The sequence below is a fragment of the Sebastes umbrosus genome, chromosome 17 (assembly GCF_015220745.1).
Source record: "Sebastes umbrosus isolate fSebUmb1 chromosome 17, fSebUmb1.pri, whole genome shotgun sequence".
NCBI classification, from domain to species: domain Eukaryota; kingdom Metazoa; phylum Chordata; class Actinopteri; order Perciformes; family Sebastidae; genus Sebastes; species Sebastes umbrosus.
The window spans coordinates 18,754,264-18,770,658 of record NC_051285.1 but is presented as its reverse complement, the minus strand read 5'-3'; the positions used below and the strand labels follow the sequence as shown (position 1 = coordinate 18,770,658).

The 16,395-nt window shown below is 39.9% G+C and overlaps 1 protein-coding gene across 1 annotated transcript in view; it reads left to right on the top strand.

Moving 5' to 3' along the window:
- The window catches only part of mink1 (misshapen-like kinase 1), a 39,664-nt gene that overhangs the window by 3,644 nt on the left and 19,625 nt on the right, over positions 1–16,395 (top strand). Inside the window, 13 exon segments of the mRNA XM_037749259.1 lie at positions 3,891–3,956; positions 4,208–4,390; positions 4,480–4,590; positions 4,679–4,769; positions 4,872–5,002; positions 5,097–5,151; positions 8,652–8,730; positions 10,231–10,381; positions 10,383–10,407; positions 10,550–10,619; positions 10,718–10,928; positions 14,491–14,598; positions 15,204–15,290. Of these exon segments, the coding sequence (XP_037605187.1) occupies positions 4,250–4,390; positions 4,480–4,590; positions 4,679–4,769; positions 4,872–5,002; positions 5,097–5,151; positions 8,652–8,730; positions 10,231–10,381; positions 10,383–10,407; positions 10,550–10,619; positions 10,718–10,928; positions 14,491–14,598; positions 15,204–15,290 (1,260 nt within the window). The 5' untranslated portion in view covers positions 3,891–3,956; positions 4,208–4,249.

Below are 16,395 nucleotides of genomic sequence, written 5' to 3'. Positions count from 1 at the left end.
AGGTTACTCAGAAGGTGCATGTGGCATTATTAAAACTCTAATGTAAGAACTGAGAATATGAGGTCCTGACACCAGTGTAAAAACTTTCCTTTTGGTGGGTTACTCCATGGAAAAAAACAAACTTACTAAAACTAATGTTGAGGAATTCACAGGTAAAAAATGAACTATAACTAAAATTAAAACATATCACATACAAGCTATTCCAAAAAACACCCAAGAGGAAAAATTTATTTTCAAGGGTTCCCTATGCCCTCCAAAAATACCAGGAAACTCTGCGGCACTTGGGTGTAGCTTTCACAGGTTTATGAGGCTTTACAGGAGATCAGGGGAAGTTTATTCAAATCCTGGCTTGTTTGGTCCTGTGTTACCTCTTTCCCTGATTTAACTGAGGGCTCACCTGAGAATAAAATTTAAAAAAAATCCCAGAACAATGTTAGAACCGACCCAGCGCTGTATAATAAATCTATATAAAATGGCAATATGAGAAGACTGCCCATATTCTGAGTTTATTTGATCATTTTGAATGGAGGTACTATCACTTCATTGGATTTAGGAATTGGATCATCAGTCTGGGTGTTACTGCCACCTGTCGATTAGTGTCAAACCATTACCAGGACTGTGTAGCACGACACCCTTGTGCACGTGCATGCATGTGCATCCTTGTGCACACATGAGATAAACAAAACTGGGACCCACTCATAGAAAAACAGCTCCATAGCGCTACTTGAGGGCAAAAACTCCACAGGGAGCCTTTAAATGGCTCAATCACAGCATTTTTCTGGAGTACAAAAGAACTCCAGCATTAGGCTACATAACAGCTACTACCAGTTCCAATGTCAATATTACTGGATAAAATCAAGCCACCTACACAAGTGTTTCTATTACAGGTGGCATAATAAGTTAAACTTTTAGAACTAAGACAATAAAAAGTGACACGGTCATACTCAAACAAAAAAGTCTTTCACCTGTTTTGTTGTTAATTTAAAACTCTTGGAAAGCGGCTTATATGCTTATTTTCAATTTCAAACAGAAACTTTGATAGTGTGGTGACGATATTGGATGCTGATTAACAAGGAAAACCAGCCCTCTGGAAATGAAACTCATGAGAAATTTAGTCTTGTGATTTTATTTTGTTGCAGTGAAACAGTCCATGTTTTCTATGCTTGGCATAAATAGGTGTGTGAAAAAATGAATGTAATATAAAAGCTCTGACTAAGATTGATTTTGCACTTAATGGTAAACACACAAATTACACGTTGGATATTAACAAGTTAAAAAATGCCAACTACATTGTCCTCAGTGTCCATGCCTTTTTTCACGTTGTGATTTATGAATTCACATGCAAATTGACTTAAAGAAAACAGTTACTTTAAAAAGCCTAACTGTGTAAATCCAGATGTTTGTGGATATTTTCTAACTTTTGATGGATGCAATGTAGCCCACAAAGGGCCCATAATGGTAGCATAATCCAACAATGACAGTCTTGAAGAATTAAAAAAAAATAATGTAAATGTTCCTAACTGGGATATGCAAATTATGTGACTTGCTGTTGGGATTAGTTTGCTGAATTTGAAAAAAAGATGAAGTATATCCAAATTTAAGTATTTAGGAAGCTATTTAAAAACACATTCAGACAATCCAAGTGTTTGAGTTGTGATTTTAACCTTTGATGCAGCTGTGTAACCACAGATAGGACAGGCTTTTTAAAAAGACTTCCTGTGTCAGCTAAGTTGACACCGCTGCAGGAAATGTGTGGTCAGCTTCCCCATGGACCATTACCATTGTCTTTTAGAGTTTATGCCCCGTTGAACTGAGCCTGATATTTGGGGAAATTGATTGCATTGTTCCCTGAGGTTTTCCAATACATTGAGTTTTGTCATTAATAAGACAGCGTGATATCCACAAGAACTACCAGAGCTGCCATTTTTATCATTTAAGCAGACTGACTGTAGATTCCTGCTCCAGTTACCCTGTTGTTTTACTGCTTCCTTGCCTTTTTTGCAGTCATTGCTGACAATTTGTCTGACTGTGCTGGTGATGCTACTCCTTGAACATAACTGTACCCTTCCCCTTCTATCACTTCGTTCCTCTCATCCCACTCTCGTGGGTGAAGCTACCGCCTCTGCCTCGCCATCCACTCATTATTCTCTTCCATACTATCATTCTCTTGCCTCCTACTTTACGTCACAGTTCCCCCCTCTTTTGTGTCATAACATGCTTCAAATATGGCCGGTATGTTTATGCCATCAGATGAGCTATTTGCATTTGCATCAAATGTGTGGTCACTTCCCAGTTTTACTGCCAAATCTTTCATAAGTATAGATGCTATTTTTTCCCCATAAATGTTTCCTGTCTCAAAGGAATTTTTCCCCTCCTTGTCGAAGGCAGAAAACCCATCATTGGAAGCAGATGAAAGCAGGATAGGTCATGCTGTACATTCTAAACCCAAAGCAGCAGTCTCACCACCCACACATCTTCTTAAAGCCATATTGAAATTGCATGAAAGTGGAACTGCTCGTCATTTTCCCTTGTCTCTTAGGGAGGGGGTTGCATAATTAAGTCAAAGCAAGTGTCAGTCGAATATGTGTTCACTGCTTTGAAACTTAAAATGAACAAATCAGTAAAAGTCCACATGCATGCCCATGTTAAATCCATCGTTTTTTAATATCTAATCTAATATTAATGTTTAGTGTATATGCTTGTCTGTATCCTCCATGTTGAGTCTTGTGGGTGGGCAGTCGGTGAGTGGGTGGCTAGGGAGATTGAGTTCAGATGATTGATATGGAAATGTGGAATTGTAATATTGGATTTAAATTGGCTTTAGTGTACATAGATGAAACCATTGGGGTTGTTTTTATGTATGGTTTCTGTTCTAACAGAGGCCCTTGTGCTTTTGTTTGTGTGTTTATGTGACCGTGTTTTTGATGGAGTCTATAGACCTACAGCTATACTTCTATAGCAAAGGAAAATAATCCTGATAGAGCTGCAATGATTAATCAATTAGTTGTCAGCTATTTAATTAATCGCCAACTACTTTGATAATCGTTTGAGTCATTTTTTAAGAAAATAAAGTCAAATTCTCTCATTCCAGTTTCTTAAATGTGAATATTATCTGGTTTCTTTACTCCTCTATGACAGTAAACTGAAAATCTTTGATTTGCGGACAAAACAATACATTTGAGGACGTCATCTTGGGCTTTGGGAAACACTGATTGACATTTTTCACCATCACCACATTTTGTAGACCAAACAACTAATCGATTAATCGAAAAAATAATCTGAAAAAAGACAGATTAATTGACAATGAAAATAATTGTAAATTGCAGCCCTATATAAGTACTGTATCGCTTGAATCAAAGACCATTGATTGTGCCATCAAGGCATGACATTAAAATGACAGAAAAAATGCTTGTATAATTATGAAGGCCTGGTTTTATTATGTGTCCTCAACAGTGTTTTGTACTTAAATTTGTTTTAATTCAGCCTTTGTGCCAACATAACTGAAGACAGATTGCAGCAGTTACTAGAGCAGGTGCAGTTTAGTAGGATTTTAGTATTAAGGGCAACTCTCAACTGAGGAAACATGAGTGTAACAACATGAAATACGACCTCCACTTAGGGTCGGCATTGAAGTGTAGATGTGTAAGTTTCAAAGAAGAACAAAGCAAACATCACCCACTTAGAACAAAAATAAATATGTTGTGCTTTGAGTGTAGTTGTTTTAATTTTGCTCCCATATTTGCACTGAAAAGCAAAACCATTTGCAGTTTATTTTATTGAAATGCTGTTTTTATTTGGAGCTTTTTGTGTATTGAAAATGTTAAAACTGATATGGCACTGCTCTGTCTGCATGTATGTATAACTTATGAATCTGCCCGTGGCTCCCATAGGATCCAGCAGGAATCTTTGAGCTGGTCGAGGTCGTTGGCAATGGGACATATGGGCAGGTGTACAAGGTGAGACATGATGTCTATAATATATCGGAATGATGTAGGACTCTTTTTGGAGCATTCAACACAATGCAATGAGTTTCTATAAAACTGGCAACAAAGACCACTCTAGCGCCTGCTCTTTGTTAAGTTTGTTAAGTTTTTTCAGCTGTCAGTCTGAAAAGTTAAAAGTGGCTGTGACGGAAAGTTTCAAAGAGTTTCAGAAACATGGAGGTTAATTTTTACTGACCACTGTTGTGATGATCCAAATTATTCAGGGCCGTCACGTGAAGACGGGCCAGCTGGCCGCCATCAAGGTGATGGATGTTACAGAGGAGGAAGAAGAGGAGATCAAAGCTGAAATCAACATGCTGAAAAAATACAGCCACCACCGCAACATAGCCACGTACTACGGTGCCTTTGTCAAGAAGAGTCCGCCAGGACATGATGACCAACTTTGGGTCTGTCTCCCTTTGCACCTTGCCTGGTGATTTTACAGCAGTATGCCTCAATAATTGCCCTCACTAAGTTTGCATTTGTCTGTATGTAGCTGGTGATGGAGTTCTGTGGGGCGGGATCAGTGACTGATCTGGTGAAAAACACTAAGGGCAGCTCTCTAAAGGAGGACTGGATTGCCTACATCTGCAGAGAGATCCTAAGAGTGAGAAATCACAGTCGCACCAGTCAAAGCAAGTCTGCAGCAGAGGTTACTTTTTACTGACCAATTTTGACTTCTTTATCTTGCACAGGGCCTTTCTCACCTCCACGCCCATAAAGTTATCCACAGAGACATCAAGGGCCAGAACGTGCTGCTAACAGAGAATGCAGAGGTCAAACTTGGTACGTCAAATGCATGAAAGTTTGGGGGTCGTAAGTGCAAAAGTAGGTATGTGCTGTCCCCTCATCGTCTCACATCCTTTCCACCTCTTTGTCCACATTCAGTTGATTTTGGGGTGAGCGCACAGTTGGACAGGACTGTTGGGCGTCGGAACACCTTCATCGGCACACCTTACTGGATGGCACCTGAGGTTATTGCCTGTGATGAGAACCCTGACTCCACCTATGACTACAGGGTAACGGCAGCAGTGTGTCTGGGTGTGTGTGAGCACTATGCTGTGAGAGCATATGAAAGATAGAGACTGACCTTGTCCCTTGTGTATTTTGCAGAGTGATATTTGGTCCTTGGGGATCACCGCTATTGAGATGGCAGAGGGAGCTCCTCGTAAGTGTATACACTCCTTTGCACACCTTATTTTTACCTGTTCTAGGTTGAATCATGCATTTCTATGTACTCGGCAACAGATAATTTCTCATCGTCTCCAAGCCCATTCTCATGAATGAGTCTGTCTTGCATATTCTGCATGTTGTCTGTGTCTTCAGATGGACAGCTGATTCACTGTAATCAAGGTAGTGTAGTCGTGAGCTGGCAGTTGGCCTGTGCAGGCTGATTGCACAGATCTCTCTGGTCTGCTTAGTGGGGGGATCTGTCAGCCAAGAGATTTGGTGTCAAACCTGACTAAGAAGTAAAGAAAACTCACATAATAGTAGCAGCTAAAATGCTTGTAAACTTAATCTCAGCTTAGGTAAATTTACAAAGTTTTTAATGTTCTGAAAGCCTTTGTTCACATCACTGATGAAGACTACAGAGCTCCTGCAAACCCTGTTGCTGCTGCTGTGAATGACATAAGGCATACAGGCTGTCAAGCTGGTGTTGATGTACCATTGTAAATTATGCAGCGGGTACTTACTCACGCCATCAGTCGCATTACTAAAGCATGTTACTGAAGCATGTTTTCAGTAACAAGGAATATTGCAATAAAGTTGCAATATTCCTTGTTTTTAGATTGGCTTTTTTTTAGTGAGTGCTGCTGAAAACATTTTTTAAAGAGGACCTATTATGGTTATTTTCAGGTGCATACTTGTATTTTGGGTTTCTATTAGAACATGTTTACATTTAATGTTCAAAAAACGTTTTATTTTTCTCATACCAGCTGTGCTGCAGCACCTTTTTTCACCCTCTTTCGGAAACGCTCTGTCTAAACACATGCCCTGCCCCCTAAAAAAACCCAGTCTGCTCTGATTGGTCAGCTGGCCCACTCTGTTGTGAATGGTCAATCGAACCAAATTCTTCAGATTCCACTCCAGCTCTGCTCTAACTAGCTTTGTCTGAGGGTCAGCCAAGCTAGCAGCTAGGCAGGTATTATGCAAATGTGTTACTTGGTGACATCACCACATTACGGAAGAAAACGCGGGATTTCAATCAAGGTGTTTCAGGCAATGGAGGAGCAGTGTTTCTGTGGGGGACAGTAACTCCCTTTGGCCTGGACTTTGGGCTTTGTAACTTTGCAGACCTTTTAGGCCCTGTTCAGACCTGGTATTAACATGCGTCCTACAGGTGTGAACGCACTCAAGACACATTGAGGACACATTGAGATTGGATCTTTCAGACCACATTCAGAGGTGGTCTGGGCCACATATGACCACATTCTTTTAGCAGTGTGTATGCGAAGGTTTCCTGGACCGCCTACTCGTCTGATGTCCGGCTGGAATCCGCGGGATCACTGCACTCCTCAGGTGAACAGACAGGCGAGTGCTCGTCTGCTTCGCAGCACGGAAACAGCCTCTGTACTCTACTGATCTGTCGGTACATCTGTATTTTATTAGAATATATCTATAGGCTACATAGTATACAGACTATCAGACTGGGAACAGGAAGTGCTTTATTATCATACTGTCAGAGATGTGTTGGTGTTTTTGTTCCGCTGCTTTGGCAGGGAGCTGACACCCGCCCACCCGACCGCCTTCTCGCTCTCTCCCCTCCCCGCTCTCTGAAGCTCTGTGCTCTGCTGTTGTCTGGCAAAGGCAGCAGTGCCAGTGGCGCGGAGGTCCCCGGGGACCGCCGGTCCATAACCTTATATTTTGATGTTATAAAAATGTTAATAAAATGTAACCGAATTCACGATGTTACTACTGATATTCCTGTAGTATTACGTCACAACGTCTGCTGTATTAGCCGTGTGTTAACTGCGTTTATTTGCATATAGAGCGGGGAAGTGAGATCACAAGTAGGCCACTAAAGACGCATGTGGAGACGCATTCTAATGCCAGGTGTGAACAGACGTACCATAAAGGAAAGGGTGAAAGCACAAAAGCATAATCTGTCCTCTTTAATTAACTGATTAGTTGATCAACAGAAAATAATGGAAGACAGTTTTATTAATTAGTGAATTTCTTTGTTTAAAACATTCTGAATGTTTTTCTTTATGTTTTGCCAAACAAAATAAGCAATGTCAAGACATCACATTGGTCTTGGATAAGTTAAGATGGGTATTTGTCATTAACTACATGATAAATGTTTTGATTTTGATTTGATTTTTAATTAATCAGTGATGAAAATCGTCATTAGTTGCAGTCCAAGTTGTTGTCTCTCCCTTGGGTTTCTTATTCTTTATCGCCATAATGACAGTGATAACGACCAAATTTATACAACCGTTCTAACAGTTATATATTTACAGCAGTAATCAGATTTCTATATACATGAGCAATTGCTGGTTGTTGTCAAATTATTCCATAGACCATCTGCATTGATCACATGACCTCCTACATTTCCTGTAAGTTCTTTTTTGTCTTCCATGATGAAATTGAGAAAGGTAAGACAGGTGGACAATATCCAGTTTATCTACAAAATACAAAAAAACGGGACCGATAACAGTCCTCTGTGGTATCTGTCACTGTTTCATTGAGATACATCATTGTGTCAGTTACAGTAATGTATTCATTAGCCTTACAGGGATTACTGTTTGTTTTGAACATATGAATTATTAAGCACCTTTTCACACACTTTTGAGCATTCAGTTCACTTACTGCGTGAGCCAACATCGTCCATATCTCTTCTATTTGTTCACACTTTAAAGAAAACACAGAGCTGACAGTGTTGTGAATAAAAGGTTAATAATTCAGTCTGTTCAATTGATCAGCCAAAAGCCTAAACAAACAGAACAGTTCACTCCAGGTATTTATAATAGAACACTAAATGGCACGGCAGTATGTAACTCGGATCATTTCCACTGACAGGATGTTGACAAAAACTGCCAACATCCTGTCAATGGGTGATCCATTCCTTTAAATGAAAATGAACCATGCAAGCCTACTGAATAAACACTAATTTTGCTTAAACATTATACTGTAACTATGTATGATATACATTAAACATGCATGTTATATGAAGCACACATTATCATAGTATAGCTGTGATCCCTCTGTTGTAGGCTGAAATAACATTTTCTTCCTGCCTCTGGCTGTCCCAGTCACGTTGCATATGTCTAAAAGACTGCCATATGAAAGCCTATTTACTGTGAAACTGTAAAGCTAACCAGTCAGGTTTAGCTACCTACCTACGCTGGGAACACAATGACTCACAGTCCTTGCTCTTACATTCAATGTAACAATAAGCCTGAGGCACCAGGAAAGATTGGATAACAGCAGCTGTAGCCATGTTTGAGGATACAAAGAATATGTGGCTAGTATTATTTACAATATTATTTTTAAAAATAAATGATATTGTACTATTTACAAACTACCAGGTGTGGAAGTACTGTATATGATGTCTAACATAACATTTATTCTGATGTTCCCTTTTCCTTCTTTTTAACGTAGGTTTCAGCATGGGTAGAGGGATTTAATAATACCTAACAACTCTCACCATCTCCTTTATTTCTGCAGCCTTGTGTGACATGCACCCGATGAGAGCGCTCTTCCTGATTCCCAGGAATCCTCCTCCAAAACTTAAATCCAAAAAATGGTGAGTTATCAACCGTCCTGCTGTGTTATTTACATATATCATATCCAAGACACTTAGCAGGATCCCTTTATATGATGTCAAATGTCCAGAAAGGCCTTAAAACCTAAGCTCCAAAGGCAAATTGAAGAGTAAAGGTGATCAACCAAAGTATGACAAAATCGGGTCATGGCAGGAGAGCACATTTATATGCACTGCAGTAACGTGGTTGCTCTGTTTACTTGATGTTTGAGAAAGCAGGTTGCTGCAGAGCAACAATAACTGGGTTAAAGGGATAGTTTGGGTGTTTTGAAGTGGGGTTGTATGAGGTACTTATCCATATTCAGTGTATTACCTACTGTAGATGATGGTCGGCAGCCCCCATATTTTAGCCACCGAAAAAAAGGCCCACCTAAAAAAAATCTATATTTTACCTCGCAGAACACGGGAGTTGCTGGTCTACCACAGCCTCGATCGGTTAGTTTGTGTTATTGTGTGACTTTGGTGAATCCGAACTAACCCTTTAAAATACCAAAGTCACACAATAACACAAACAAACTAACCGATCGAGGCTGTGGTAGACCAGCAACTCCCGTGTTCTGTGAGGTAAAATTGCTGTTTTTGTCAAAGGAGTCTGGTGGCTTTGAAGAGAGCATAGATAACGGCTTCAGTTCCCCGTTGGAAAGGGCTGTCTGACCGCGAGGTAAAGCCAAACTATCCTTTTAAGGGATTATAAACACACTTAATGAGAACGGCAAGAAGTGATGCAAAATTACAGGAAAATCTGTGATTTCTCAAAGAAGTTGTTGTGCTTCAGGTTACTTTGGGTGCATTTGTCCCTCTATTAGGAAAGACATTTGGGGTAGCTGTCCCTCACTCAGATTTCAAAGTGTGAGAGGTCATGTACTTTGTTCCAATATTGAAACAAATATGATTGTGAGCAAGATGAGAAGCTGAAGGCATTTGAACTAATTTGCCATATTCCTCCTACCCTGTTTTTTTGCTGCTATTACTCTTCCTGCTGCTCGTTAAGGGACACACTTAGTAGAGTTTATAGTCCTACTGCATTCACAATGCAATGTTTGTTTCACAATGTTTTTATAATTCCAAATCATAAAGAAGCTGCCAGTCAGTATTGTGTGACCCAGATGAACAATTATGCAAATACAAAAACATAAGTGAGAGATGGAACTCTTGGTTACTGTATTTGAACATTATTGACATCGTACATTGTACGGTTATTGTATTTTGCAGTGATCAGGTTGTGCTCACATTTTAGTTGCGGATAAAGTGGTGTCTCAGATTGGTAATGTACTGAAAAGAAAGGGAGATTCCTAAAAAAGTCACACACACGATTCCTCCCCAGAAAATGCTGGACATGTTAAAGGGGCTTAAGACAGACCATGTCCCACTTGAATCTCTCTTCTGGGCAATAACAGCCCAGCTGCCAACTATTCCATGCCTCCCCACCCTCCCACTCTCCTTCACTAGTTTATCGTCCTCTAACCTCCCCCTTCCTCCCAGGTCCAAGAAATTCATTGACTTTATAGAGGGCTGTCTCGTGAAGACATACACCAGTCGACCATCCACAGAGCAGCTTCTCAAGCACTCCTTCATCAGGGACCAGCCCACTGAGCGCCAGGTCCGAATTCAGCTCAAAGACCACATTGACCGTAACGCGCAAGAAAAGGGGAGAGAAAGGTAAGCAAATGAGATGGAAAGAGCCTAAATGGGTGTAACCTAGGTACATTGTCTCTTCCTGGACCATGATCAACTGAAGTATACTATAGGTTACTATGCTAAGTGTAATATTCACTTCTGTTTATGCTCATTTTTCTTATAGAAGAAACAGAGTATGAGTACAGTGGTAGTGATGAAGAGGATGAAAATCGTGGAGATGACCGAGAGTCAAGGTAAATGCAATTCTCTGTCTAAGTCGTCTGAAACCTTGACTTGTGTTCTCTGTGCGAATGATTGTCCCCAAACACATATCTTCAATTTTGATCATCAGTTCAATCCTCAATGTGCCCGGTGAGTCTACCCTGAGGCGGGACTTCCAGCGTCTGCAGGTGGAGAACAAAGAGCGCTCGGAGGCTCACAAGAGGCAGCAGGCCCAGCTGGCTGCTCAGCGTCGGGACCCCGAGGACCACAAGAGGCAACTGTTGCACGACCGACAGAAACGCATTGAAGAGCAGAAGGAACAGCGTCGCCGACTTGAAGAGGTAATAATCAACCAGGGAATTTCTACCTTTTAACGTAATAGTTCGACATCATTAGAAATATGTCTCTTATCTTGAGAGTTGGGTGAGAAGAATGCTACTACTCTCAGACATGAGACTCGTATCAATCTTTTCATAAAACCTTGGCAAGAAAGCAAATAAGTGTATTTCCCAAAATTTTGAGGAAAATTCAGATATTTTTCTTGCCTTTATCGTAATGTTCTGTCTGGTTACTGCAAAGTTTTTGACACAACACTTAACATTCCAGTATTGTCCAAGGTTATTGCAATACTGCATCCAATGCTGAGATTTGAGGTCTGGTACCTGCGAAATAAAATGCTGAATAAACTCACTGGTGATGAAAAGCACATCACTGGAAAGAAGGATTGGAACGTTTCCTAACTATATAGAGTGAGATTGATATTCAATTTACAAAAAGTAGGTGGGTTTAGGGACATAGTTGTTATTTAGATTGAGTATTAGCAATTTATCTGTTTGAAGTGAAGTACGACCTGTGCATAAATCATCTCCCTACTTCAGAGAATGAAAATGCATTCATTGGGTGTCTGTAGTTTAGATGCTCACGTTCATAATAAAGTCAGTTACCAACCACAGATTTTCACAATTGAGTTTCAGCTTATCATCATGGTCTGTCTTTTTTCCTGTCTGGAGCTGGTTTTGATTCATTCTAATACATTTGTAAAATACAAAAACATCAGATTTTGTCTGGGATAGAAAAATGGTGCCTGACCTCATTTCCATCATTGACCTTGATTTTGTAATTCATTGTAATCCTGCACATTTTACCAGAGGCTCATGATACTAATACATTATGCAACAGGCAGAACATTTTTAATTCAAAGCAAAACTGTACCAAGCAACGAAAATATGAGCTTCCTTTTCTGTAATGTGTCTGCTCTCTTCTTTGTCCTCTATCCACCTAACTACTTGCTGTTGCCCTTTTATTTGCCCTTTTATTAGGGCCCGAGCACTGACCGAAGGTCGGTGAAGGCCCTATTGTAATTGGTCCGTTTATTATTATTATTTACGCAAATGAATTGCTTTTTTGAGGGGCTAAGATGCTCAGAAAATGAACACATTTTGCACATGTATCAGGATTGGTGAAAAATTTGATATTATCCGGGTGTCTTGCTCGGATGTGACAAAATGGCTTGATAGCGCCCCCTACAAAATTGCTAAAATTGAGCCCCTCATTGTGGTTTCACCTAGAAGTATGAAATTTTGCCGGTATATGTAACATGTTGAGATGTACAAAAAAGCCTCTTGGAGGTATACTGTAAACCCAACAGGGAGTCGGCCATTTTGAGTTATATGTGTTATTTTAGTTTTTTAACCCGATCAACTTCAAATTTGGTCAGTACAGTCTTAAGACCTTTGTGATGAAAAGTTCTTCAAAGCTTCCATTTTTATTGAATTTTGATGACTTGCCATTACAAAAGAAACTGTTGTAACTCGACTCCAGATGGTCAGATCTTTTCCAAATTTCTAACGTTTGATGAGCGTCCAGGCCTGAAGACATCTCCAAGCCAACTTTGAATCACACTCATAGCGCCACTTAGTGGCAACAGGAAGTTACAGTCGCTATATTTTGGTGTACTACTCTTAGCAGGTTAACCAGATCCACTTCAAATTTGGTCTAGAAAATGCTAAGAACTTCATGATAACAGACGGTGAAGATTTTGAGTTTTCATGAAATGCCGTTGCCGTGGCGACACATCATTCGCCATGATTTCACCTAGATGTACGAAATTTGTTAGGCACATGTATCACATATAGACTTAAAAAAAGTATCTTGGGGCCATGCTCTAAAACCAACAGGAAGTTGGCCATTTTGGATTTTGCGTGATTTTCAGATTTTATGTTATGTGACAAACATCATCCGATTCACATGAAATTTACATTGTTTGGTCTAAACTTGATAATGAGCAACATAATGCATGTGTAGCGCGTGTTCCCTAGCGCCACATTGTGATGAAAAATGTGCAATACGTAATTTCCTGTGCCACTCAATCCATGCAGGAAATAACGTCTAACTTGTGTAAAATTGCACAACGTTCACCGTTGAAAAGTACATGCAGAAACATGTTGGCCATCCCAGATCTGGATCACTAGTGAAATAAAACCCACAAAGTTTCTATCCAAACCAATATTTTAATCTAAATGTTGGTTTTTTAAATATGTTTGCACACCACTGTATGGAATAATACAAATTATCTGACTTTGGTGATAACATGCTTGCACAGTACAAGTATTGGTTGGATATTTTAGCAGTTGACAAGTCTTGATTTACGCTTGTAATTTTATATATTTCACATTCCCTTAATGTGTCATCATGTCATCTTATCTGCCCAGAAGGCAACTGAACTTGCTTTGCAGTTTTATCTGATATCCTAACTGCTAATAAATATTATGCTTCAGTCCATATTTGTTGGAGTTTAACCTATAAAAAATTACTCTTTCACTGCGGTTAAAATCCGGTTTACTCTCCCACGCGCACCTGTATTAATGGGGCAGTCTAGCATAACAAAGCATAACCCGTTTAATCTGATCACGCACATCCCTAGCCGTCGTGACAAATTGTCTGGAAAAAGCCTTGTGGAAAGCTCTACCTGACATTCTGTAGCCATTAGCCCTTATTAGCAATTAGTTTATTGATTGAATGTTTGAGTCAGATCATCATGGTCATTTTATGCATCATGTTACATACTGTATGCATCAAACAACACTTTAGAAAGTTCTGTGATTTTTGTGTTGGGTTGTAATTTATTATTGACCAACATATAGGACTTGTGAGCAAATACTGATGCAGAAGTGAAGGACGACAAAATTAAGTGTGTTTATGCTGTGATTTAATTCTTATGGTTGAGGTAACACTTTAAGACTTGCTTTTAGACATTATTTAAGTGAAGGTTTTGTACATTGCTGAAGATTTTGAAAGACATACCTATGTAACTCAGCTCATTGGTGGGCTGACAAAGTGTCAGCAGCTGTGAAATGTTTGAGGAGTTATGTGGGATTTAAATGAGGCACATTATTACACTGATATTGCTATTGTTATTAGAATGATTGTGCAGTATTGGTAAAGTATTTTACTGCAGTAAGCTTGAACTCCCCTAATACACCACCTACTCCTACTCTATCTTCTCTGGCTCCAAGTGCCAACAACAATTGAGTGGACAAGAGCTTCGTGTGCTTTGTGTCATTTCACCACAAAGAACAAACCTTGTTGTTTCAATGTCCCTTTAAAAGAAAGCAGATAAAGACTGCTCCCTGCCAAAAGTGCATAACTGTGGTCAGTTTGAATCAAAGCAGCATACTCTGATAATGTTTAGGATGCAATAGGTGTGCGTGTGTGTGTGTGTGTCTCACAGCCTCTCTTCTCTGCCCTGCATTCCCGCTCCCTTTATTTCTTTTTTACAGCTCTTTGCTCAAAAAAACAAAGGGGGGGGGGTTTGCTCATAAGCAGGCTATCCATTATAAATCCCCCTGTGTGAACATAGCCTCTATGCTCATTTCTCTTTTTCTTGTCACCCTTCTCTCCCAGCAACAGAGGAAAGAGCGAGAGATGGTGAGGCAGCAAGAAAAGGGTCCCCATCGGAGACTTGACGATATGAGAAGGGAGGAAGACAGAAGGTTGGCTGAGAGGGAGCAGGTAACCAACCGCAGGAGGCGTGGGGCTGCAATCAGCCAATCAGTGTCAAGTGTGGGCGTGTCCACCGGCAACACTGTGCAAGTTGCTCTGGTGGTGAAATTCCACGAGTAGGTTGCCATAGCAGCAAGGGTCTAAATTAGTGTATTTATTCAGAGATGAGTTTTCTGTGGGTGAGCTCTCTGCATCTCTTGTGCTCCGTTTCCAGTCTACCCTCAGTAACACAGGAGTCTGGCATCATAGCATCATCACCCTGTGGTGCCAAATACTCATTTTATGTTAGTATGTTACCTTACAACAATCACAATATACTGCTAAATATTCTAATTATCCTCAATCTAGTAATTTATCACAATCTCTATAGTGCTCAACAGTGATGTTTTAATGGTAACATTTATTTGTCTCTTAACAACTTCTAAATGGGGACGGTGCATGTTTTGCCACTAAAATTCAGTGTTAATATTGTTGATTTTTATCAGTACAACACACGGTGTCTGTTGTTTACTGGAATGACGTTACATATCTGTTATGTGCCTCTATCTTCTACACATTCATTTCTCTTTTCCCACCTTAATGCCTGTCATTCCTGCCTCCTTACCTCTCCTCAGGAGTTTATCAGACATAAGTTAGAAGAAGAGCAGCGGCAGTTAGAAATCCTTCAGCAGCAGTTGCTTCAGGAGCAAGCACTGCTTATGGTAACTAGTCCTCACTACTCCTCTATCATGTCTTGTTTTGACTGCAGAGGTTTCCATGTCCCCTCGGTTACAATGCCTCATCAGTAAAGGAGATTTATTGATCAGCACTGAAAAACATTGAGTGTGTCCTCAATAATATGGCTTGTATCTGTTGTTTTTGTCAATTTTATTGGTAGAGCCCAATATCACAAATGACAAAATTGCCTCAGGGGGCTAATCTGTACAGCGCACGCCACCCTCTATCCTCAGACCCTCGATTCGGATAAGGAAAAACAGTGTTGCAGTGTTTTGTCAAAACAAACACTGCAGTGTGCTTGTGTTTGGGGTGGAAGCTTTTAGGTGGAGTTAAAAAGCAGCTGAATACTTTTACAATCAGTTTCTACTAGCTCTATATGTAACAAAATAAATATGTTTCATGTTCTAGATGTGCAGCATCTTGATGTAGATATGCTACAGTATATGTTGCAGAGTATGTGTGTAGCTCCCACAATACTGCATGTCTTGAAAAGGCACGCGCTGACCTAGATTTTGAGGGCTGTTTTGGGCAGATTTCAGTTTATTAGTGTCAGTTATCTTGCTTACAATGTAAGGGAAGAATTGTCACATTAGGAGTTGCTGTCATTTTGATTGAACTCTTTGTTCCTGTTTTTTTTTTTTTTAGGGGGAAAAAACCTAATCCTCACTACTGTATGCTTGAAGCAATAGAGTTTTCCACATATCCCTCCTAGGTTTCACATACACATTCCTGTGTATATGCATATCTTGATATAGCGCAGGAGAGTGGCCCTGAAGTAGTTTTTAGGATTCAGTGTCATGCTCAAGGGCAGCACAGTGCTGTGTGGAAATTTTGGCGTAGTGGCCGTAGTTGTAGACATACACTGCCCCAAAAAAAAGTAATTACAAAAGTCTGTAATGAACTCCATTCCTCTCCTGTTATTTTAATCAACTGTTATAATGCAAACTTAACATTTCCTGCAGCTGCTTCACAGTAATGGTCTTCTAGTAGTGCCTTTCATTAGAAGTATTGAAGATAGTAATTGGCGAAATGTGAATCAAATCGAACTAAATCACCTCAAAAAATCTAATGAAATCAAACAAAAGGCAC